At 44.0% G+C, this 24,685-nt stretch overlaps 2 protein-coding genes across 5 annotated transcripts in view; one reads left to right on the top strand and one right to left on the bottom strand.

The window, feature by feature from the left end:
• Positions 1 to 6,045: 6,045 nt before the first annotated feature.
• ATP5PO (ATP synthase peripheral stalk subunit OSCP) lies at positions 6,046 to 8,409 on the top strand. The gene is made up of 7 exons (XM_030471705.1): positions 6,046 to 6,179; positions 6,288 to 6,338; positions 6,443 to 6,553; positions 6,934 to 7,063; positions 7,180 to 7,292; positions 7,837 to 7,923; positions 8,230 to 8,409. Exons 1-7 carry the CDS (start codon positions 6,150 to 6,152, stop codon positions 8,341 to 8,343), a joined length of 636 nt encoding a protein of 211 aa, XP_030327565.1. The 5' UTR covers positions 6,046 to 6,149; the 3' UTR covers positions 8,344 to 8,409.
• Positions 8,410 to 9,948: 1,539 nt separating this feature from the next.
• The window catches only part of ITSN1 (intersectin 1), a 141,501-nt gene continuing 126,764 nt past the window's right edge, over positions 9,949 to 24,685 (bottom strand). For all 4 annotated transcript variants that reach the window (XM_030471446.1, XM_030471462.1, XM_030471452.1 and 1 more), the window contains 6 exons: positions 22,946 to 23,158; positions 21,875 to 21,996; positions 19,480 to 19,562; positions 19,298 to 19,381; positions 18,691 to 18,864; positions 9,949 to 17,733 (listed from right to left, as the gene is read on the bottom strand). In XM_030471446.1, coding sequence (XP_030327306.1) covers positions 17,585 to 17,733; positions 18,691 to 18,864; positions 19,298 to 19,381; positions 19,480 to 19,562; positions 21,875 to 21,996; positions 22,946 to 23,158 — 825 coding nt within the window. In that variant the 3' untranslated portion in view covers positions 9,949 to 17,584. The remainder of the gene's footprint in view (positions 17,734 to 18,690; positions 18,865 to 19,297; positions 19,382 to 19,479; positions 19,563 to 21,874; positions 21,997 to 22,945; positions 23,159 to 24,685) is intronic.

Genomic DNA, 24,685 nt, shown 5'->3' with positions numbered 1-24,685 from the left:
GCAGCAGAGTAAATGAGACCAGGTTTGCCATAAAAATGAATCCATAAAGAAGATGCTCACATACGTTGTGAAACAGGCTAACAAGTGTCAGAAGACTTGCTGAATTAATTTGTCATTACTATGGGGCAAGAACTACTAGAAATAGCTATGTCTATGACTCCTAGAATAGTCTTCAATTTCTCATGCTCATCCAAATGAGGGAAAACACCATCTTTATTTTTTCAAGTGCCATGCCCACCAAACTTCCCCTTCCTTGCATGTGGACTGCTTAAATTCACTAAGAAAGCAACCAGCTCAGTTCTGTCCCAACTTTCTGTTTCACCTTTATGTATTTGCCATTCAAACAAGATAGGCAAATCCATGAAATTCATTTCACAGAACATTGAGCAAACGGAATGTGGAATAATGTTCTTCAGTTTCTGACATATGATCAAATGCAAGTTTGCTACAAGGAAACAGGAGACGTGCAACAGCCTTGAAATGGATAAAAACCTTGTCACAATAACCATAGGTAATGCATGCAGAAAGTTATAATATTAGTATTGGCTTCCCTCTTGTGGTAATGAGTAAGCTGTAGCCCTAATATGTAACCAGAATCTGCTGAGGCATCTGTCTAACACAAAATGCTACAATATGCTCATTGGGCAAGATGCTTGCATCAATGCAAAAGACAGGTTAATTTCAGTTTGAGGGAGATACAAAGATCTACATGTGGTGAGTGGATGGCAGGCTGGGGTCTCAGCTCTGCAGAAATACCTCTGACTTGAGTATTTCAGAGATCTACTGCGCTATGAACCGGGCAGGTACTGGCCCAAGTTTAAACTGAAGGAAGAGAGGTCTTCCACTTGAAAGGGCACTTTCAGTCCTGGATGAAAAGGTGGTTCATGTTCCAAATCTATTCAGTCAATGATCTCTGCTGATTCTGCCACGTCAGTGGACATTTCTGTGACAGACCTCAAGAACATGGACCAGCACCTCTAATTCACCATGTATGTTGCCATTATGACTCCAGAGGTGAGTCTATGTCAACATCTCATTTTCCACAGCAGTGCTGGAGCAGGCATGATGATCCTTCTCTTCTTTATTTTCTCCATAGCCACTTGCACATTACCACAGTCTGACTGACATTTGTGGATTTAAAGTATTTTTTTATGACAGCATGTGTGAGAAGGTATCATTGCTATTAATAAAGTGTGCTGCATCAACATAATTTAAAGCTGTTTATAAACGATGTTGGTCTCATTCTTGCTTTTTTACAGATGGGGGAACTGAGGCGCAGAATAATTAGAAGCCAATCAGCAGGCCCAAAGCGGAGATGAAAATAGATCCCAAATCTCCCTAGTCTCAGTGCAGTGTTCTAACCGCTCCTCTGCCATTGTGTGAAAGGATAACGCTCAGCTACTAGTACTACCTACACCAAAGCATGTCTATTATTCACATATTTTCCCAAACCAGTTCTTTTTACCCTTGATATTTCATGGGCAACCTCTAAAACAGTCAAATGTCCATGTGAGCCCACACCACTTTTTCTAGCATAAAGCCTTGCAGATCAGTGCTTATTTCACCAACCTATAAAAATCATGTCATAGCTTACCCCTAAATTATTTTTTCAAGCTTTCTAGGTTATCTAGAGTGTAGATTTTTTTTAAGTCTACACTTAAAAAGTGTAGATATTTTGCCAAGGAAACTACAAACACCTACTTATGTTTTTCTTCCCTTTTATAACAGATTACTATGGCACCATGGAAAATAAACTAGAACACCATGAGAACCCTAGAAGTATCACAATAATATCATAACAATTAATCATTTTATCATGTAAGAATGCTAGATTTAAACCTCCTTGGAGGGCAAGAAAATGTAGGCATAGGTGCTTAGTTTTGCAAATAGGAGAGTGTTCTGATGCCAAGGTCAGTGAGTTCAGTTGCCTAACTTGATTAATACTGCTCCTGCTCCTATTTTGAACCAGCCTAACCATTTTTTGTGGGTTTACAATCATTCTTCCCCATTTGGAGGGGGAGAAAATAAAAAAAAGAAACGAAACGTTTACCGTCCCTTGTCACTGAATGGAAAACCTTTTTCTTAACGGGAAAAGAGTCAGGTCTTCCCCAGGCAGCAAGATTTTAGTGGGTGGGTCACTGTGTGAAAAGGCTTAGTCCCCAGGGAGTCAACATGACAGAGCACTTGAACTTACCTGCCAGAGCGGAACTGCTTGTGGAGCAGAGGTATGGAAAACAACCAGGTGAATTAGATTCAGCAGGAGAACCAACTGTTCCTGTGGAAGATAAAGGGCAGTCCCTGGGAGACTGGGGAAAAAAAAAAAAAAAAACAAAACAAAACCAACCTTCCCTCAGCAGCTGCAGGAACAAAAACAGAGTAGCAGTGGGGAGGTGAGTTTGGTCATAACTTTTCTGTGTGACATTCTCTGAGCTCAACTTGAGAGCAGGAGAGGAAAACTGCTCCACTTCTTGTAAATAACATAAACTTGCTACAGAGGAACTTGTTTGCAGCTACACCCTGGCTCCTCTGGGACTCTCCCATGCCGAATCCCAGGCTCAGCCAAAGGGAAACAGCCGGGTGCAATTACTGACTAGCAGGTGCACAACAGCATTCAAAACAGGCCAAAAGCTCATGTTTTAGGTGAGTTGCAAGGTAAGGGAGAAAAGCATTCAGTGTTTTCAGCATTGCTTAAAAATTTTAGGTCACTAGTACAATTATCAGAGGGTTTTATGAGCAGTGGTTTTTGGTTTGATTTTTTTAAAGGAGCTGACCATAGTCTGGTAGTAAGTTTGGCATGTTTTATGGCACTGAGTTGGTATGCTCACATCACTGTGAGGACCCCAGATGGCTTGTTACAAACCTCATCTCCTTTTTACCTCTACATGCTGCAAATTATTTGTGCAATGGTCTAAGTCCTGCTGCAAGTTCTATGGCATCTCATGCAGCTGGGCCCTGATCAAAACACATCCCACCACTACCACACTTGAAGGATCATCACATTCTTTCTAGAGATATAAAAGTGCTGATTACACTGAACTCTGCAGCTGTTATGCCTGAGTGAAGTCCATGTATCTTCAATATAAGCACAAGAACGCATCTAAAAGTATCTAAACTCAAACCATTTTCAAAATTTCTCAATAAAAGGAAAATAAAATGTTTTGTATGATTTCAGTTGTAGTCTGTCTCAACAGGAGAAAAATATGACATTTAAAATATCACCACATTTATTAAGAATGAATAACATTACAATCCTTCAAGCACTGAAGTGGCAGACCCACAAGTGAATATTCTTCCAGGTGTTTCTCACGGAAGAACTTGTAAATGTTCAAGTGCTCACTAGGTGACCAAATTGAAACCAGAAACAGAGGTAAATGTCAAATAATTAGTGACTGGCAGTATGGGGAGTTTAATTGCTTTCTAGAAGAACAATAACTCCTAAAAACACCCATATAATGATGATGGAGGAATCCATTATTATAACAGGAATCCAAATACAAGAACAGGCTTTATTAGGATCTAAATTTTCCTTCCAGTATAAGGCATAAAGGTACAAACTGTTTATCACCTGTGGGATTTTACTTGCATAAAATTAACCTGTGAGAGGTGCTCTGATTTTAATTCTTGAAAGCGCTGCCAGGATTTGACCCAATCCCTGGTTCATTAAAGTATGCTCAGCATTCAGTGGTGTGACTGGCCTCAATAAGTCAGATTCCCACTGTATTAAAATGCTACAAGATCACAGAGTGTTTCAGAATTACACTAACAAAATTTTGGATATGAAACCCCACTTCAGATAAATCCATTCTCTGCACCATTCCAAAACTTCAGTGCCTGCACATTATCACAAATAAAAAATAGGTAAGTTTGATTTTTTGCTAAAGAAAAACATTTTTCTACATTTGATATATGCTTTTCTTAGTACTGTAGTTATTAAAACTATTGAGAAGAATGGTGTTCCGTCAGGCTTAAACCTATCATGGACTATACTTGTGCCTTTGAACGCCACCACAGCAAATACAGCCAGGGATAGAAGAGGGAACTAAATTCCGACATCCAGAATAAAGCCTGTTGGTGATAGTGTCTTATTTCTGGTGGGACGGTAAACTGTATTTCCTAAAGAGCTTTACTCTAATTCTCTGGTTTTGAGGTAGCTGAAGCGATCACTTCGCTTTCAATTTGTAGCAACAGCAACATCTAGTGTTTAAAGTCGTCCGTGTTTTTCACTAATGCCATGCTTTGTATTTCAATAGCTGCGCCCGTCTGAGCTACTCACGCCACGGAAAATAATTACTTAAACTTGGTAACAGCTCCACGAAGCAGGTTGTTTTATCTTCTCTTACGGAAAAGATAGAAGAATTAGGGAGAGAAAGAGTTTAACCATTCAAGAAAGTTCATTAGTGGGCAGGATCTGAGTTGCTCAAGGTCACACAGAGAGACTGACAAAGTCAAGCTGCTTATCCTGTGCTTTACCTGGAATATTGTGTCTTTGCCCCAGGAGACGTTTGGATCTAGTTTATCCGAGGGGAGGAAATAGCTCATTGCATTTCAGAGGTAGTTTCACTGTGTTGGACGGCTGCAGAAATGTCTGTGAGGAGATAGCACAGCTGACACTCTTTCCATTGAAAGTGTCACTAGTGGTGTCCCTCGGGGTGTGGTGTTAGGGCCAGTGTTGTTTAATATCTTCATTGATGATCTGGATGACAGGATCAAGTGCACCCTCAGTAAGATTGCAGACAACACCAAGTTGGGCGGGAGTGTTGATCTGCTGGAGGGTAGGAAGGCTCTGCAGGGGGATCTGGACAGGCTGGATTGATGGGCTGTGGCCAGTGGTGTGAGATTCAACAGGGCAAAGTGCCAGGTCCTGCATTTGGGCCACAACAACCCCATGAAATGCTCCAGGCTTGGGGAAGAGTGGCTGGAAAACTGCTCGGTGGAAAAGGACCTGGGGTTGCTGATTGACGGAGCTGAACATGAGCTGGCTTGTGCCCAGGTAGCCAAGAAGGCCAACAGCATCCTGCCTGTATCAGCAACAGTGTGGCCAGCAGGGGCCAGGGCAATGATCATCCCCCTGTGCTGGGCACTGGTGAGGCTACACCTCTAATCCTGTGTTCAGTTCTGGGCCCCTCACTACAAGAGAGACATTGAGGTGCTGGAGCGGGGCCAGAGAAGGGTAACAAAGCTGGTGAAGGGTCTGGAGAACAAGTCTCATGAGGATCAGCTGAGGGACCTGGGGGTGTTTAGTCTGGAGAAGAGAAGGCTCAAGGGGGGACCTTAACGCTCTCTACAACTACCTGAAAGGAGCTTGTAGCGAGGGGGGGTTGGTCTCTTCTCCCAAGTAACGAGTGATAGGACAAGACAGCCTCGAGCTGCACCAGGGGAGGTTTAGATTGGATGTTAGGAAAAATTTCTTCACAGAGAGGGTGCTCAGGCATTGGAACAGGCTGCCCAGGGAAGTGGTGGAACCAGCGTTCCTGGAAGCATTCACAAACTGTGTAGCTGAGGTGCTCAGTAACATGGTTTAGTGGTGGACTTGGCAGTGCTGGGGTAAAGGTTGGACTTGATGATCTTAAAGGTCTTTTCCAACCTAGATGATTCGATGATTCTGTAAAGAACTCGTGTGATGCTTGCTCTCTCGTCGTGCATCTGAACAGAGGGATGTGCATGGGTGTATGAGTTACAGAACCCTTACAGGAACATGAGAAAGGGCGGTGGGCCACCGCACCCTGCAAGGCCCTTAAGATCGCCTGGACCTCTCTTCCCATCCCATAGCCCCTCCACCTGCAAAGCCACAGTCACAGGCATGGCCAGCTGAGGGACTGGGTGTAACTGCATGTGCCTTGGTCACTCTAGTCGCCCCCACACCCCCCGCCTGAAGACAGCCACCTTCAGCACCAGGGTGTGAGAACAGGCAACGAGGGCAACGTTCTAACTGGAGCTGGGAGGGCGCCGGGGAGAGGGACAGCGGGCAGCGCGGGAGCGGGGCCGGCGCGACGAACCGCCCGCCCTCGGGAACTACAGCTCCCGGCAGGCACCGCGGTAGAAGAGGCCGGCGGGTAGAGCCGGGCTGGGGCGATGGCCGCCGCTGCCCATGCGCAGTGCCTCGCCGCGGGGCCGGGAGCAGCGGTGACCTCGAGCGGTGGCGGGGGAAGATGGCGGCGGCGGCGGGGTTCTCCCTGAAGGTGAAGTTGGGGGCCGGGCAGGGAAGGCGCGGCGCGCCTGTTCCCATACCCATTTCCCAGTCCGGTCCCTGAGGCGCGTATCGACGCCGTCCGTTTTGCGCCCCACAGGTGCGGCAGCTGAGCACGTCGGCGGCGAGGCCGGTCTCCAAGCTGGTGAAGGTGAGGGGAGCAGGAGGGTCGCCGGCGGCGCGGGGAGGGGCGGGCAGCAGCCGGGTCCCCAGCTCGGGGCCGGTCTCAGCTCCCGCCCGGTCTCTCGCCCGCAGCCCCCCATCCAGGTGTACGGGCTGGAAGGGCGCTATGCCACCGCGCTGTACTCCGCCGCCACCAAGCAGAAGAAGCTGGAGCAGGTGGAGAAGGAGCTGAGCCGAGTGTGGGTAAGGGATTCCACAGGCTGCGTTCGCCGAAGCTCGCACGGGGGGTGGGGGCAGAGGGGCTGCTGCTGCTTGCTAGGAGGGAGGTGGAGGCGGCTCTTGCACCTTGAGACTCCCCCTCGGAGCTGGCCAGGCGTGCGTGCTGCTTGCGCTGCACACCCACTGATAAGGAGCTTGGAAGAGATGCAGGAGGAGCATCAGCTCTAAAAGAAACATGCTGTAAATGAGCTACACCTGGAGCTGCCATTTCACTTCCCATCAGCTTCAGACCTCTTCATTCTTCCTCAAGGAGTGACCGTGTTGCTTGCTTTGGGTAGTCCAGTTGGGCCTTGTAATGCCTGGAAACTCCTGGCCTTCATTACATTGGTTGTGTATCTTATTAGAGCCTCTTGAAGGACCCCAAGCTATCCAGTGTTGTTATGAACCCTCACACCAAGAGTGCAGTTAAACAGAAAGCTGTGAACGATGCCTTAGCAAAAGAGAAGATGTCCCCTATTACTGTCAACCTGATGAGTGAGTAACCATTTGACTTCAAAAAAACATGTAAGGCTACTTGTTATTACGGTTAGCTAGGCAAAACCGCTTCTAGTGGCTGCTTTAAACCCTTCCGATGCATCTGCCTCTTCCAGATTTGCTGGCTGAAAACGGTCGCTTGCGTTACACACCAGACATTGTCTCTGCATTTGGGAAGATCATGAGTGCATACCGAGGAGAAGTGCTGTGCACAGTCACCACTGCACAGGTGAGTTAGGAACCTCTAGGTTGAGCTTCTGTGGTGATGGAGAGAGGTGTACTTAGCCGGGAGCACTCTGCAAGCCTGCAGCACTCTGCAGGCCTGCAGCAGGGCTGGAGCTCGCTGTCAAGTCCTCAGTCACTGCCCAGTGCTTTACATGGAATCCTGTTTCTTTTCAAGCCCATGATCTCAATTGCTAGAAGCAGGAAAATTAGACCTGTCTTGTACAACCTGAATGCTGTTGTGAGGCAGATCAGGATTTTCCATCAGGTCCTTACTTTGGCAGGTACAGATTCCTGACACTATCTGAAGATGTCAGCATCAGAAGTTTGCACAAAGAACACAATGTTAATGAAATTAAGGGGACACAAAGTGACTGCTGTGTTTCTGTGCTGTCCTGCAGTTTTTCCTGTTCAAGAAGGCTGCTTAATTTCCCTCCCTGGTGCAAATGTCTGTCTTTAGAAGAATCTGAAGAGAAAATTTGGGTTCTCGTTATATCACTTGGATATTTTCAAGTCCTTCATTTTCCTTGTCTTCTGTTCTTATTTTTCAGCCCTTGGATGATGCCAACCTTACTGAGCTGAAAAGTGCTCTGAATGGATTCTTGGCTAAGGGAGAGGTCTTGAAGCTGGAGACCAAGGTCTGAGTTTTTGATTTGTAAATAAATCTCAGCAAGTTCATGTTAAGCTGGGCTTCTGTCTCTCTGATCTTAAAATAATAATTTCACTGAATCCGGTTGCTGTATTACATAGATCTGTACTTTCCTGTAGACCTGATGATGCTTTAGTTACTAAAATCTGAACTTTGGAATACAGTGACTGCAAAGTTATTTAAGGCTCTTTTAAAAGCTTTTTTTTTTTTTTTTTTTTCTTACCAGTGTTAAAAATTGCATGCTGAGCTTAGAAAGTTTTGCTAAAAGACTTTCTGTTCAATGTTTCTCCTTTAGACTGACCCGGCCATCCTTGGTGGCATGATTGTCAACATTGGGGAGAAGTATGTGGACATGTCAACAAGGACAAAGATCCAGAAACTCACCAAAATCATGAGAGAGACTGCCTAGCTCACTGTCCTTGTCACTCACACTGAAACCTGTCACATGGAAACAATAAAATTATTTCTTCTTGAACAGACGTTGTGAAGTATTTTGATTCAGGAAGCACAGCACTGAGGGAGAGAGGTGAAGCTGCAGTGGGTTTCACTCAGTTCTCGCTGAACATTTCATGGCATAGCTTGAAAATGTAGCTCGCCCTGAATGCGGGTGGACAGCGCTCTGAAGGAAATGGAGAGCAGCACTGTAGGAGCTGGTAGGTGGGGTCACTGGTGCTGTGAGGTTCTGTCAGTCACCAGAGAAAACTTGCTCAGGATATTGTCAGGCCAGCAGAGCAACAGTCCTGCTGCACAAGCTCTTTTCGGTTGCATTATTGAAACGTGTTCACCAGCTACATTTAATTTTGTTGTTGTTTTAGAAAATTTTTAATGAAAAGAAACAGTCCTGCAGGGGAGGGACTGTTCGGCCCTGGGCTTTCGCTAGTGCTTCACGCTGGAAGTACATTTCCTTAGGAGGGCCAGCCTGGGGTTGCTGGCTACACATCCTGCCTGGAGGGGTAAAGGCTGCCCTCTGCTTCTGGGCTGGGAGTGGAAAGGCCCTGAGGCAGAAGGAAATGCTGGTTCTGGAGGCAGTGGGAGCGGCGGGGCGGGCTTGTGCTAGGTTGGGTGAGGGAATGCTGAAGCTCCATGGGTCAGTGATAAGGGTGGGGGGTGCTTGGGAACCCCAGGAGGCTGAAAGGCAGGGCAGAGGTGGCTCCAGCACCCCACTTTCCACTCCTGGTGCTGCTCCATAGCAGTGGTGGGGTGCATCAAGCTGTGCCTGAGGCAATGCAGCTTTCCAGAGCTCAGCACTGTGCAGCTGAGATGCTGGCCCTGGCCTGGATAAAGCAGCCCTAAACAGCTGGTGACCTTCCTGATCTGTCCCACCTCACCTACCACTGCAGCAGCTGTGATTTGCCAACCGGACTTTGGCTACGGCACTGTCCTGTTGTGCCAACACAGCCCCAAAACTGCTGTAAAAGAAAAAGTACATCCTCAAGGTGCAGGTGTGGCAGGTGCTGAACTAGACAAAGGCACCCACTGCTTAACAGGGTACCCAGGGTATTGTCCTCAGGGCAGCTGGCCAAATCCAGTAATTATTAACAAAAATTAGGGGGGAGATCAGTATGGGACTTCCTATGTTCTCAGCACCAGAGCCACAAGCATAAAAATTGCTGCTGGCATGCCCGGCCACAGAGCAGGGCCTCTGTAAAGTCCCGTTATCAGAAAGTAATGGCACCTGGCCTGTAAAGCAAGTGCCTTTAGTTGTTTTGGGGGGGTTTGGGGTAGCTAGCTTTTTAATTATTTTTTAGTAATTTACTTTTGCTATCTTACTACAGATTTGGCCAACTCTCACCTTTCAAATCTGAAGAAAAAATGCAAACAATGCAATACAGAGATGAAAAGTGGCACATGTGGGACAACATTAAATGCTGCAAGTTATTTCCCTGAAATAATAACTATTACTTCGCTTATACCTGTGTAGTCCTTTTGTCAATAATGCTCACCTGAAGATCTCCTTCATGTGTCTGACACATCACTCTTCTTCAGCTCTTCTCAAGAATGTAACAGTACACAGTTAAACTTAAAAAACCAGGATTTATTCTTGCATAATTTCACTCACACAACTACAGTCTCATCCGAGCCAAACAAATTGCACAGCCTAAAACCGTATTGGCAGTTTTCACCTTGGTGACTGCAGTCTCAGAAGCAGCACAATTCCTCAAGCAGGTGAACACATTTTAAGAGCTTTTGCTTAAGAGGACCTTTGTCTGAAAATAGATTTATTTAACCAGATGTGGCTGAGGAAATGTGACACTCACAGCAAGCAAAGTACAGTTGGAATTGTCTTACGAGAAACAGTGCTGCCTGATTCATAATTATTCATTACGCCTATTATGAATGCTTAGAAAACCAAAAGAAGACAACTTCACAGTATGAGTGTTTTACTGTAGAACAGTTAGATGTGACGTAGATGAACAATACAAATTAATTTCATTTTCTCTGGGGAAAAAGAAAAAAAAAGAAGTACCTTTTTCTCCTGTTTGGCCAGATCTTATTTTATAATGCCTTTGTAATTTTTAGGGTCACATGAATGCTACAGACCCCAGGCCTGGTCGCTCCAAAAGCAGCCCATCCCAGGGTGACTGTGGTGGCGCAAACCTAGGAGAGCCTGAAAGATGTGGGGAAGGAGGGAGTAAGAATAAGGGCAGCGAGTTGGCCAAGCACCCGGACCAGCGCTATGGTCCCACACCCAACCTTCCCTCTTCCTCCTGGCAAGAGCAGGTTACACCATGAGGCCATTCCTGTGGAGCAGCCACCACAGCTGGGAGGGATTTCCCTTCCAATCCATCACCCGATGGACACCCTCCCAGATTTTCGGGCGGGGCAGAGATCCTACTGCTCACCAAGCTCTTCTTAACTCTGTCCCTATTTTTTCCCATTGTCCCTTACTCCTCTGCATGCCAGCCCTCTCCTTCCACATGTGCTCCCTGTGGAGGGCAGGAGCTGCTGCCTGCAGGTCTGACACGGGGCTCAGAGAAAGCACCAGCTCACTTCACTTGCACAACACTTGAACATCCCAGAACCGACTGCTAAATCCAGGGTTAGTGACACTTTGCAGGTTTATAAGCAGCACAAGGAATTCATCTATGGTCACAGCAGAGCCTTTGACAACTATATCAAGCAACTAGGCTAGTTTAACATATTCTTGCTGCAGTTCTTTATTCTCTTAAATTAGGTCCTAAATATATCCTCCTATGTACAGAAAAATAATTTCCCAAGGACAGTCCTTATTTTAAAATATTTAAATGAACAAACAAAACTGGGTTCCTATAAACTCTTTTCTGTTAGATTTACTCAGTATTTTGACAACGACAACATAGCTGTGTTTTTTTAGTATATATACAAATAATCACATATATATATAAGCATGTACTTAACTATAGATACATCAATATGCATGTAGGACAAGAGTGTCGGGGCTAAAAAAACACCAGGATACATGTGGTATGTACGTACAGAGCACACCCCTCAAAGCTAAGGTGATATAACCTGATTCCCAGCTTTTCTGCTATTCCAGGGTTCTGACTGCTGGATTTGAATACGCTGAAGTACCACAGTGGCAAGCAGAGCAGTATGAAACATGATACTGCTGTTGCAGTAGAAGTCTGGACTTGTCACATCTTAGTTTTGAAAGTGTATTTAACAATATTACAAAAACTGCATTATCCACAATGTCGCCCCCCCCCCCCACTCACATGTAACAAAAAGTGATTTATTTCTTTTTAAAGGGTAAAAAAATCGTAAAATGAACATTTAAAAAGTCCCCTCATAAAAACTCATGTTGAGAAAATACACAATAATTAAGTGCATCTAGAAAAAGCTTCAGTAATTTACCAGTTATTTGGCTTAGTGTCAGCTCAGTGACATGCTGTGTCTTTCAAAGTGCCCAAGTCACCTCACTGGCTGCATGCAACCTCTCAGGGCTTTACAGTCTGGCTTTCTACCAGCACTGTACTTGTCAAGGTACTCGCTATTTTCAAGGCTGAGGACAGCCTTAGTGGCTTTTTATTTTACAGTGCTTCCAAGTGTGTCACAATCTGTAAGTATAAGAATTATGATTTGCCCAGTAAATACAGTTCTGGTGAGTTTAGTGGCTAAAACTTTCAGAAAGATAAGGAAGAAAACAGATCCAGCTGCGAAGACTATGAACTACTTTTGCATTTTACCTTGATCTTGATTTTTTGCTTGACGCTCTACTGCAATCTCCCAACCCTTACAGTGCTTGAACCAAGTTCATAATGTAGATTCTACATTATCCAAGCCTTCTGAATTCCTCCATGCATCCCCACCAAAGCATGTAGGCCACCGGCTGTCTTTATGTTGCCTTTGCACTAAATTGGGGCACGAATTAAAGTTAAGCATCTGCTGAAGTGCTTTGTCGAGCCAGGGGCTGTGCCAGAGATGGAAGCTGCCAGATGAGCTGTGAGGGAGAAGCCTGGAAAGGAGTCCCTAAAACAGCACTGTTTCACACAGCTGAGCTTTGGGGGTTGAGGTTAAAGAGAAGGAAAGAGCGATGCTTTCCAAAGGACTTAATTGATTACAGGACAGAAGCACCAGTTTACTCACAAGATGTACACAGCAGACAAACCCAGAGGGAATGCAGCAGAGCAGGGCAGTGAGATGAGGTGAGATGTGTCTTCCAGTCACCCACTGTGCTCGTTTGTGCAACACAGCTGGTGTTTGGCTTGGAGGGAGGCGACAGGCTCAGCAGGTGGGGAAAATAATGTCTGGGAGGGGACCTGGGTGATCTCAAACATGAGCCTCAACACTAATAGCAGTGAACCAGAGGCTATGGGTTTAGCTCACAGCTTGGCACGGTGGGGAAGGACAGCAGGGATGTTTACTCAGGTGGGAGGCTGGACCAAGGAAAAGGGGGGAGCTGAAGCTGCCCTGGACAAAATGGCTCCCAGCTGCACCTGAGGAAAATGAGCTCAGGTGGTTTTCCTGAGAGGCATCTCTGATGGGCTGCCTCCTGTCCACAGGGAGGAAAAGCTCTCAAGGTGGATCAACAAGACCAGGCTGATTCTTAGAGCAATCACAGCAGTGATGGAGAGGATACAAGTGAAAGGACAAATATCTGCCCTGCTGATGTATAATGGCACTGCTGGCAACTACCTCATATGACTGTATGCTGGGAGGACAAGTCCTTTGAGAGACAGAAAACTGGCACATTGACGGTGGCGCAGCTGATTCCCTGTATGGAAAGGGCATGGACCCATGTGCCTCCAGATGGTTCTTGAGAGCTGCCTGGGTGGCACCAGGAAAGCAAAGAGCCAGATAGCAATGTTAACAAGTGTATGAAGTCCTTGTGAAAGCATCTTGAAAAAACACAGTGCCAAAGCACTTCAGATCTGTATCTCAGAAGGGAATTCCTGGAAAGAGGCATACGAGGGTGTTACAAACACCGAAAAGCTCCACTTCTATAAAAGGGTGCATCCAAACTCCCCCATAAATACAGAGCTGCACTAAATCCAGTGTGGCTCTCCGAGGCTGAGGACAAACACAGGGTTTGTTATTAATCACTGTTGTTGTATTATGGATGTTTGGGGTCCTGGATGATTGAAGTTCTGCTGTGAGACTGTGGATCTCATCTTAAACTATCTATCCACACCTACCCATCCCCACCCCCCCCAAAAAAAAAAAAGAAGATTCTTTCCTTCCTCTTCAGCATCCTGTCCTGTCCGTAGCCACCACAACGCTGATATCCTGCCCATTCCCAGCTACCAGCATTTTTCACAAGTCATTAGAATAATTTCTAAAACTGGTGTTGTTCCCTTCCAGTTTCTGACCCATTAACTCAGTTCTATTACAAGACTTAAAACCAGGGAAGCACTAAGGAGAAACACTATTCTTCTCCTTGTTAAAATTAATGAACCTAAGGGAAAAATACAGGTTGGAAACCAAACTACCAGTGCAACTTTTCCATTGCATGTTTTCTCACAGCTGCAGGTTTTGCTCTTTCTTCTCTTAGGACTTTTTTCTCCTAGTTTATCCAAAGCAAGACCACTTGAATGCATTAAGAAGTCACAGTAGTATTTTTAGAAAGGCTTGAATGCCAGCCAAGGAGTTTGATGATGAAGAATTACTTCTAAGCAAAACATCTTCTCCAAAAAAGTAGAGCCTGCTAAAAGGTAGAAACAAAACCTCAGCCCCAGAACTCCACAATATACAAGCTCTGTATTGTAGTGGGGATGCTCATCTACATGAATCTGCACTTTTAATCCAAAATGCGATCCAAATATTATCTGGGCTTCAATTTTGTTGTTACGGTTATTTTGCATAACATTAGGAAAAGTTTACACACATCTTGATGGGGCTGGAGAAGGGACCTGTGAGCTGAGGTGTGCTAATTTAGGAAGATATTCAGAGATATCAACAACTAGCATCTGAAAAATAGCGTCTACATAAATATAGGTATTAAATACTGTCAGCACAGACTAGCAGAGTTTGGCCTGACTGCCAGCATGTGGCACTGATAAGAGGATGGCTCAACCTTCATACGTTGTGGTAATGCCAGTTGGCTTTCTAAAGATAGGAAGAGATACCTGACTTCCTAGGTATTGCTGTGTGCCTCTCCCTTCCTCAAACTCTTCAGAATACAGGTGGTATTTAAACAAGCCTATGGAGAGATTGCAGTTTGCTCTATGAAAACACTACGAGGAATACAGTGAACAAGTCTCTTTTCTCTTTCAGTAAAGAGCATGAAGTCCTTTGCAGCAGTAAGTCCTGGATGAGCAGGAGGTCTGTGCAGCTATGGTGTATAAAAAAGCAAAAAGCTGTAGCTCACGCAGCCATGAAGTTAATGCAAAGCAATGTGCAAGACTATAGCATTCCTGAACAGGGAAAACCAGGCTGGAGTCAATGGGTTTCTAAGAACCTTTGGCTAACACTAGTGAAAAGTAGTTCCATCTGGGAAGCCAGCAGTGCCAATATGCTACAGAGCTCTGAGTGCGAGCAACGAGAAAACAGGGACATCCCGATGCACAGTCGGCTGGCTCTAAGGGCATATATACATTCTGTCCTCGATGCACAGGGATTAGGACAAGTTTTCTTTTTAGGATTAGACCTATTATGAGGGATTCATTAAATATTGGTGAGCCAAACCCCAGCCTTTCTTCATCATCCTATCTGCGTAACTCCTACTGACATTAATGGGAGTTAAACATTGCTGTGCATCAAGGGTCAGTGGAAATCACAAGTGATGGTGCTTGGGAAGGTGCTCAGTTCTGTGACAATTCCTCAAAATGGTGCAACTGTACGTGCCCATGACAAGGGTCACAGTCAGAGGAGCCCCTGCAGCTAAGGGTTCCCCACTTTCAGCACCAGTTAAGTCTCAGTGGACGGTGCAGCTCCTTGAGGCTCCCTTTGAAAACATGGCGAGGATTTCTGCATTACATACACTGCCTTTTTTTGTCCTGTTAGGCCTATCTAGTTGTTACTGTAATTCATGCTGGTGAAATGAGACCATAAAAAAGTGATGCTACTTTTTAAATACTGAAATGAACAGTCACCATATTTACAGTTACGGAGTAAAATTAGGACAGCGATTAAAGGTTAGACAATGACATTTAATGTTACTCCATTAATAGATTTTTATCACTTTTTTTATCCTACCACAACAATGTGTATTTTCATATACATTATATTTAATAAAATGTATTGATATGGAATTAGGAAAGCATGGGTTTAGTACTATTTACATATTTTAATTGAAACCATTTTCTTAACAACATTGAAAAATAGAAACTTAAAGTTCTCTTAATCGTGTTTTCAGCCAGCTAGTGGTAAACAAATGCATGCCTAGGAAGTTACACTCCCTCTAAAATGTGGTCAGTCAAAAGTTTCCAACTAAAGTGTGTATCTCTGTTTTGTTTCAAAAAATACATAAGTATGTCTGTCATTTCTGATACAAAATTCTACACTATCTTCAATAAATAAATAATAAAGCGATTCTGAAAAGTATGAAATGTAAACTTTGTTGTCCCTCCAACATACATTTTTTTTTCCCATTGCTTGAAACATTACAGTGGTCTTTTAGGAAATTATAATACACAGACACTTCCCAGCACAGTTTACACTTATTGTCATACTGTATCTACCTATCCGTTATGAATATATCCTAATTTCCTAATGGAAATCAATAAGACTTGTAGTGCTAGAGAACACCGCCAATACAGGAAAGGTGGAAACCAGTACTGAAAGGACATGCAAGGAACACCAAAACCTAACAACAGGCTCCACGAGAACGTTCACATGCTAATGAAACAGGCTGACACCTCCCATTCAGAAAGAAAGTCCTTACAAAAATACCAGTGTATGCATGATAGTCATGAACAAAATGAATCCAAGCAGAACAAAGAGGAATTTTACTCTTAGGGGTCTACTCTCTCTCGAGTCCAGACTCAGCAAAGCACTTACGCATGTGCTTAAAGGAAACAAGACATAAGTGCACGCTTAAAGCTGGGTGCTTTGCCAAACAGGGAAAGTTTGCTGGTTGTGGGCCTATACATGTGTATTTGTAGAGTTAAATGGATATATGAGCCCTGGCATTCCCCCATATGACAAGGCTTTTACTTTGGGGTCACCCACTCTGCACCATCACAAGCACTCTGTTTCTGTTTGCATCCAGTATTGCTTCCACCAACCCTGGCTTCCCACAAACACTTTCGTGAGCTACAGAATGCTGCTGCCCTGAATTCAGTGACACCATGTCAAACACAGTTAGGCACGGTACAATTTAATAACTGGTCACCACTGATTGCTTTGCAGACTAGACTCTGTGGGGTAGAAATTAGCTTCCTGAGCTAGAGCTGTGATTTTTTTCCTTCCCCCACTGCAGGTGACAGATCATCCATCTGCAGTCACACAGTGAAGCAGCAGTAGGAAAGGAGCATCAAAGTGGTACAGCACAACATACAGCAGGGCTCTACAGTTAATCCTTTGCTTACTGTTCAAACATTTACAGTCCTATAGAAAACAGCAACTTCCAAAGGTACCGAGTGAGTAGACTCTTCTGGAGTGCAATTCACCTCTGTGCAGAAGACCTGTACATAATTTATTTTCAGGGGCAATGTGCATCATGAAGTGGTATGTTAATAGAATCTCCTCTGTTTATAGATATAGACTATTTATTTTCTAAGTCTTTTCAGTACCATCATGAAGATCTCCAAAGATCTTCTTACTGCGTAACCGCTCCTTCCACTCACATTACATTTACACACCACTTTGCTGAGCAATAGGCACAGAATTCCTTAAGGAGGAAAACCCTGCAGAAAGCCTCCAAAACATACCAACGTTGCCTTCTTCATATAAATTAAAGAGTAGGGTAACTGGAGCAAGCACAGCAACCTATGTGGTTTGCCAGCCTTTCAGACTGGAGCACAACGAACATCTAGGTTATTTCATAAACCCAGGAAACTAACATCAAGTTCCACATAGAGAAATTGAGGGAGGTCTCCTCACTAAACTGGGATTCATTTCTCAGTGAGAATTATCAAGGCACAAAGATGCTCCTGTTTGCTTTGATAACCCTCTTATGCGTGAAGGGCAAGCAGTAGTTTCATACCACACCAGCAAGGGTTTTGCGACAGCTTCTGCAGACACCTATTGCAGTGAACTCAGGCTGAAATAAAACATTGGTCCCTTTCCTCCTAAGGCTCATCAAATAATTGCAGGTCTAGTCGGACGACTATTTCTCCTGTTGGAACTTCATGTAGAAGGAGACACTTTGTAACTGGTCCCTTTGAACCCTGATCCTTCTTAATGTCTGCCACACGGATTTCTGTTCTGCCCAAAAAGTCTGAAATACAAAAAGACAGCATGCTCAGAAATGACACGACTGGTTTACGTTGCAATAAAATGCTAATTTGCAGAAAGAACTAAGATTCCATCTACATATAACAAGAGGAGAAAACAAGTATTCAGTCCAACTATATTTTTTGCAGTTGAAGGCAGCCAAAGGCCGCCAATGTGCAGCAAACTGGATTTTAGCTAGACTGTATTAGACAGCAGCCGCATTAAAAGCAAATGGTCTCATGATCAGAAAAATCCACTATGTAATTGACAGCTGCCTCAATTCAATAGCTTATTTATTTTATGATATGTTAGAAAAAAGGCCAAAGGCTGCTGCACATTCAAACTGAGTGTGAAGCCCTTTGGAGATGATGGAGGCAAGTGGCGCGTCACACTAGCAACAAGGTCAATGGGCCAACTGGCCCGGCCACGTGAATAACAGTCCTATCCAAATACCTCTTGAGAGATTATGAATCCAAATGCACTCTTCAATGCTCCATATGTTTATCCCAGGTTATGAAATACGAATGAGTTAGGAATCCTGGGTTAATTTCTGCCACTGTTATCGCATATTACAGTAACTTGAAGACATTTCTCTCCCTCCTGCATGAACCCAGCCTTCTGCAAACAGCATCCAGAGTTTTTTAAAGATATAGCAGAACTGCAAACCATACTTTAGTTGTTGTCAAGTTGCACAAGAAAAGAAACCCCCCAAAAAGTCCCCAGAGAAAGCTTGATTCTTTTTGTGCTGATACTAGCATGACTCCACTGAGGAGGGAGCAAGGGTGAGTAGGCTCTCAGTATGCAAAGGAGTTCAATACTGGGGTTGGAACTAGATGATCTTTAAAGGTCCCTTCCAACCCAAACCATTCTCTGGTTCTGTGATTTACCTCAGCAGGCATGCATCTCTTCAGAACGGGAGAATTGAAAAATGCCCTTGGAAGGACGGCAGCCCCCTACGTACCATCTGGGGAGAACTGGTCCCTTTCGAACACCGTAATGCAGAGCACATCCTGCTCGAGGTCTTTGATAAAGAACTGGCAGTTGGAGTTCCACTTGGGGTTGAGGGTGTCCTGTATCGTCTTGGTAATGTGGCACTGAGAGCCCATTGTCACCTCACAGTATGGGTTACTCTTTCCTGGGAAAATGGAAACAGACAGAAGAGAATAATCAGGTTTCTAGGTTTGTGATCTTCTCCCGAAATAACTTTTTACTCCTACAGCCAACGAGCAGGGGAAAGATTGTGGCCTCACTGCCACTATAATGAACAGGGACACAGTTCTGAAAGGTGCTGAGTGCCTTCCACTCTTCATTTCAGGACCTTGTGGCTTATGATCTCTTATGATATGGCTTATGTGGTGGAAACTAAGTTTATCTGAAGCGAATGCTTAATGTAGGACAACTGCATGACTTCTACTTCACTGCACAAAATCACTTGGGCATATTTTAAGTTCATTAAAACTGCTTCATTAAAATAAACCATGTTTTGGACAGAACCTCCTTCAAAGTTGTTCTGACATACAGAAATGTCATCTTCATAGAGCATATTATGAAAAACCCAAAGCACTTACCATGGGACCTACAAGGTTTTAGTTCAATGCCTTCAACAATATTCACCATCAACCTCCCAATGCCTGTTGCTCTTTGTGAGCGAACTGTGGTGAAACAGAAGACAAGAGAGAAATTATTTAGTGTATTTTCCTGCCTATGGACTTTTCCACAAAAGATGTGACCCCCTCAACCCATGCTGTACCTAAGTAGGCCTTTTCCCTCTTCTTCTTTTCAGTCTCTATGTAAAGTTCTGAAGCAGCTTTGATCTTCTGAACCCAGGCAGTCCTTCAGAAGGAAAGGGAAAAAAAAGTTGTAAACCACCATTTCCGTTTTTCATCCCTGGAGCACAGCAGACAAAATTAAAGCGGTCCCTCCTTCCCAACCAAGGCTTTGGCCCCATCATGGGCTCTATGACACTGAAGCTGTCTGCCTGATAGAGATCTTATTGGAATTTACAGCTCTTGCAGAAATTTAACCATCCCAAGCTAGCAGATCCCACCACACAAAGAAAGCTCAAGAGAATCACAAGCAGGAGGGACTTGGTTGGAAACAAAAGGTGTAGATAGCAGGTTTGGTTTCACCAAGCCTTTTTCTTTATTGTAATAAACTAATGTCTTGAAGCCAGTAATACAAGAAGTATCAAGCATAGCAAGCCTGTGCATCTCACTGAAGTTCCTCCAGCTAGGTAGGATGAATGCTGTGCAGAGTTTAGATGTTTCTGATTACTGCTGTGAGTGCTCTGACACAGAACAGATACAAGCTATGTTGCAGAGGTGGCCACTTTTCTCAATCCTTGAGGTTTCATACCAAAATCCTTCTGAGCCATGGGACACATCATGGAGGACGCAGATGATGAATGTTCTTGGTTCCCTACGGGCCTTTCTGGGAAATAACTTCATACTTAAGAGACTGAGTAGAAAGACTGACAGAGAAAAATCATGGAAGAAGGTGTACCAAGGGACCTCAAGGGTGTAGAAGAATTCCTGTGACATACAAGGGAGCTTGAGACCTGAGTCAAGGAAAAATGAGAGAATCTAGAAGCTGTGAATCCATTTCTGATCCCAAAATGAGAGCTGCTGCTCTGCAGGGCATTGCAGCTACTTACACTGGTCTGGATTTGGGTCTGACCACTCACCTGTATTCTGCACAGAGAGCTGTTCAAGAAAACAAAACACTTAAGGACAATTTTGTCTTTCAGCTCAGCCCTAAATGGTAAATGGCAGCTTCAGAAGTATACCAAAGATCACAAAGGTCTTTTAAGATTAAATGGGCAAATCAATCACTCATTGATGCTAATGTTCTTTTCCTGTTGCTGTTAGTTAAAAGCAAGTGAATAATGAAAACCTGGAGGTATCTCACCTAAACGCTGCATTCATTAGCAATTCTGGCATAAAAGAAAGTCAAAGGTGGATAAAAGAAAGCCAAAGGCTGTACGTATAAGTAAAAGCATTTGACAAGAGCGCCCATATTCATATAGCAGTTCTCAAGGGTTCTCTCTACAGTGAATGGAGAGGCAGGCACCTCCAGAGGGCGTTCAGTATGTGAAGATCTGGCTCTTTCCACTGATGATTTAGTGTAGGGTGCCTAAGCATCTCGCTCAAGTGTCTCCTGCTGGGTAGGATGAATGCGGTGCAGAGTTTAGATGTTTCTGACTACTGCTGCAAGTGTTCTGACATAGAACAGATGATTATTGCTATTGTCTGATTTCTGGAACAGATCCTAAGTTGAAAAGGCTGTGTCAATTTTCATCACCAAGGGTCTAACAATGATGCTTGTTCATTCTGTGTCGTAGAGGGACAGACAGTATACTACAGGACAAAAGATATCCATAAAAGTACCATCTTTTGCAAGAAAAGCTATGCGTATAAATAATAATGAATAACACTGTCAGGCAGGCAGGGAGCAAAGACGTTTTATACATTCTTACACCTCAGAATTTTTAGGGGCCATACATTTGCAAGATGGCATAACACAATGTCTATACCGTGGGGAAGGGATTTGCTGCACTTTTAGCTTTCATTTTTTAACAAAAGTTATCTTTCAAGACCTTACATTTGTGTAGAGAAACCTTTTCAGTCTAAATCAGTGTAGTCACTCTCCGTAAGCTTGCCACAGAAAAAAATCACCAGCTGAGGTTTTGAGGTTGCCATTCCTTTGACTGTTTCAGTCTGAACTGAACCAGATTAAAACTAACTGGGCTTAGTTCAGCAGGGTTTTGCTTCAAATTCTAATTCCGACCTGTTCCTCAATCTCACTGAACATACAGCCATACAAACACTTGCACTGGCACAAACGAACGTTAACAGAAGAAGATAAGATTGCATCTTTTGGCTTCCTTTTGCTATCACAAAATGCTGTGAAATATGGCCCATATATCAGCCCTCCTAGCCGTTTCACTGTTGGTCTCATTGGAATTCAGGAAGCATCATTATTTCTGCCTCCTTTTAATATATTGAGTATCTCTGTATTCTCAAGCAAAAGGAATTCTCCAGTCTTGTAAGATAAACTGTTTGGAGGCTGCTATGCATGTGTACACCATATACATTTGCACTAGACTTTTCAAATTCAGTACTAACATGGCCTATGCAGGTACTTACCTTTCATTAATGCTTTCAGCTCGGAGGGTATAGACTCTATCAATGTGGGAGATATGGAAGATGGGTTCATCTCCAGAAGGGTCTGTGGGTAATTTTACTAGTACCTCATTTAGAAAAATGGGCTGTAAAACATCAGGAAAAGCTAGAGTTCTACTGCACAATATCTGAACAGATGCATTAAACACAGCTATTTAGAACAGATTTATCTTGTGCCTGCAGTATCTTTCCCCTTCTGCCTCCCTCCCATCTTTCTTCAGTTATGTCATTTTAAAAAATTTTCTTATTTTTGAAGATATAGGTGCCTCCATTGTCTGGGAACACTTCTCCTGAAGTAAGCAAGCACCCTCATGAAGCATAGCAATCTCTCTTTTCCCAGAAAGACAACAAACACTACCCCCATTACTCCTTGGTACACATGACCTCTTATGAAGACAGGCTGAGGAAGTTGGGGCTGTTCAGCCTGGAGAAGAGAAGGCTGCGTGGTGACCTCATAGCAGCCTTCCAGTATCTGAAGGGGGTCTACAAGGATGCTGGGGAGGGACTCTTCCTTAGGGACTGTAGTGGTAGGACAAGGGGTAATGGGTTCAAACTTAAACAGAGGAAGTTTAGATTAGATATAAGGAAGAAGTTCTTTACAGTGAGGGTGGTGAAGCACTGGAATGGGTTGCCCAGGGAGGTTGTGGATGCTTCATTCCTGGCAGTGTTCAAGGCCAGGTTGGACAGAGCCTTGAGCCACATGGTTTAGGGCAAGGTGTCCCTGCCCATGGCAGGGGGGTTGGAACTAGATGATCTTAAGGTCCTTTCCAACCCTTACGATTCTATGATTCTATGATTCTATGATTCTATTGAAGAGGTTGTTTTAGCAAAACTTCAAAGTCGTTTATTCTTATCTCACTAAAGCAAACAACCAGCTTTCTCATCATCAGTCCCTGGAATCCCCAGCAAATGCCAAAGCTTTCATGCCTCTTTATATAAAAGTTATTGCCCGCACACCCAGTATGGGAGCTGCTGCCTGCTATCCACACTGTTAGCGTGTAACCATCTTAGCCGCCGTTTAAGAGTGGTACTTACAGTTTTGTACATTTTGTATTGCAGATTAGACTTGGGGCTGAAGACCTTGTCTGTGCCAGAAGAGCCAAGAGGTTTTATGATCTGAGTCAGGAGGAGGAAATCGTTGAACAGAAAGCCATATAGTTCCTTGTTACTCTTGGCTTTGTAGAGTTTCCCACTGTGCAGAAACTTGCGTGGTCCCAAGCAATTTGTAACAGAATTAAATACGAGTTGCTGCGAAAAGTAGAAGAAGAACAACAACGCACTGTATAAAGTAAAACAATCGAGGTTCCCCTGAAAGAGATCAAATATAATTTTGAGTCCTGACATTGGTTTCAGTTTGTGTCACAGGGATGACGAGCAATGTCTCTGCCTTGCGCATGATAAGCGGTGCAAGTCACAGAAAGATTACATGAAAATTAACTTTAAGGCAGCCCATCAGTTGCACAAGGGATGGCCTGGACAGTCAGAGAGAAGCCAAATGCATTTGTGCCTCCTTTCGAGTTTCTCTGCCACATGCATGCATCTCTGTGAGTGGAACCGAGCTGATGACCTGTCCTGGATTAGCAGTAGCTATGCAAATGGCCTCTCCAGATGCTGAGCTTTCTTAACAAGGCCTGGATTTCTGATTTGTGTTTGATTTTCACCCATTAAAACATACCAAAGGAATTCCAGATAGCCTGTCTCTGTGTAACCACAATACGTGGAGTTAGAGGACAGCTGCTGACCACTGGCTGGAAGTGGCAGTATTTAAGACTTACCTGGAGGTTATTTCCAGGTGAGCCAAGGTTTGCCCTTTCCTAAAGTGTCATTTTCAGGCTTATTTTCACTAGGTGACGGTACAGTTCTTTCCTGTACCAGTTCTTTTCCTTTCCATCCTAGCTGGATGGGCAGCTAGATCTGGATTTACAGATTAGAAACATCTCAGATAGAAACCCAGGGGAAGGCTGGATTGCTCCTTGCCACAGACTCAAGGCTGCTGCTACTGGCATAATGTGTCAGCAAGCAGTCAGCTGATGTTTCAGGTAGTATTTTAGTGTTCTAGGGCCAGACATGATGTACAGGAGTAGTTGCAGGCAGTAGTTGTAAGACAGCTGAATGTGTCTTCGACCCTTTTGACATTGTGATACGTATTCTTCCCCTTAAACAGATTTCATAAGCTGAAATGTAATTTTTTCAAGATAATAAGACAACCAGATCTTTTTTTTTATCTTCTAGAACTGAAAACAACTCAATGTATACTTTGAAAATCAAGTTGTGATCAGTCTGCCTCTATTACCTTCACCAATAATAGGGAGAACATCAAAATACCCTCCCATCCTTTTGCAGGACATATGGACATAATATTTTTATTGTAGTTTCATTAGAGAAACTTAGCATGTTACCTTAAAAAAATAATATGCAATGGGAGGCAGTGATTCTCTCTGTAAAGTCTTGAGAGAGACTTGTCCAGCATGCTTGAGTTTTCAAAACGTATACAAAGTTTTATCACAAAAAATAGTTCCTGTGATGAGTTTTAAAGCCCTCCAGAATGGTCACGATGAGATACAGTAGTACAATAACCACTGTGTTATTAAGAGCTATGAAGCCAGAAAGTTGTGGATGAAAACTGCAGCACTGAACCTGGTACTAGTCCAGAGCCAGGCAACAAAAGCAGCATTTATCACATAGAAGGCAATAACACGAGCAGCGAAAAGATCACGTGCAGGAGTGAAAGGGAGCAAAAGAAAGATGAAAACAAAGGACTGAAGATTATTTGAC

This window comes from Strigops habroptila, chromosome 2 (genome assembly GCF_004027225.2).
Source record: "Strigops habroptila isolate Jane chromosome 2, bStrHab1.2.pri, whole genome shotgun sequence".
NCBI lineage: Eukaryota > Metazoa > Chordata > Aves > Psittaciformes > Psittacidae > Strigops > Strigops habroptila.
The sequence above is the reverse complement of the archived record's forward strand: the minus strand, read 5'-3'. Positions and strand labels throughout refer to the sequence as shown.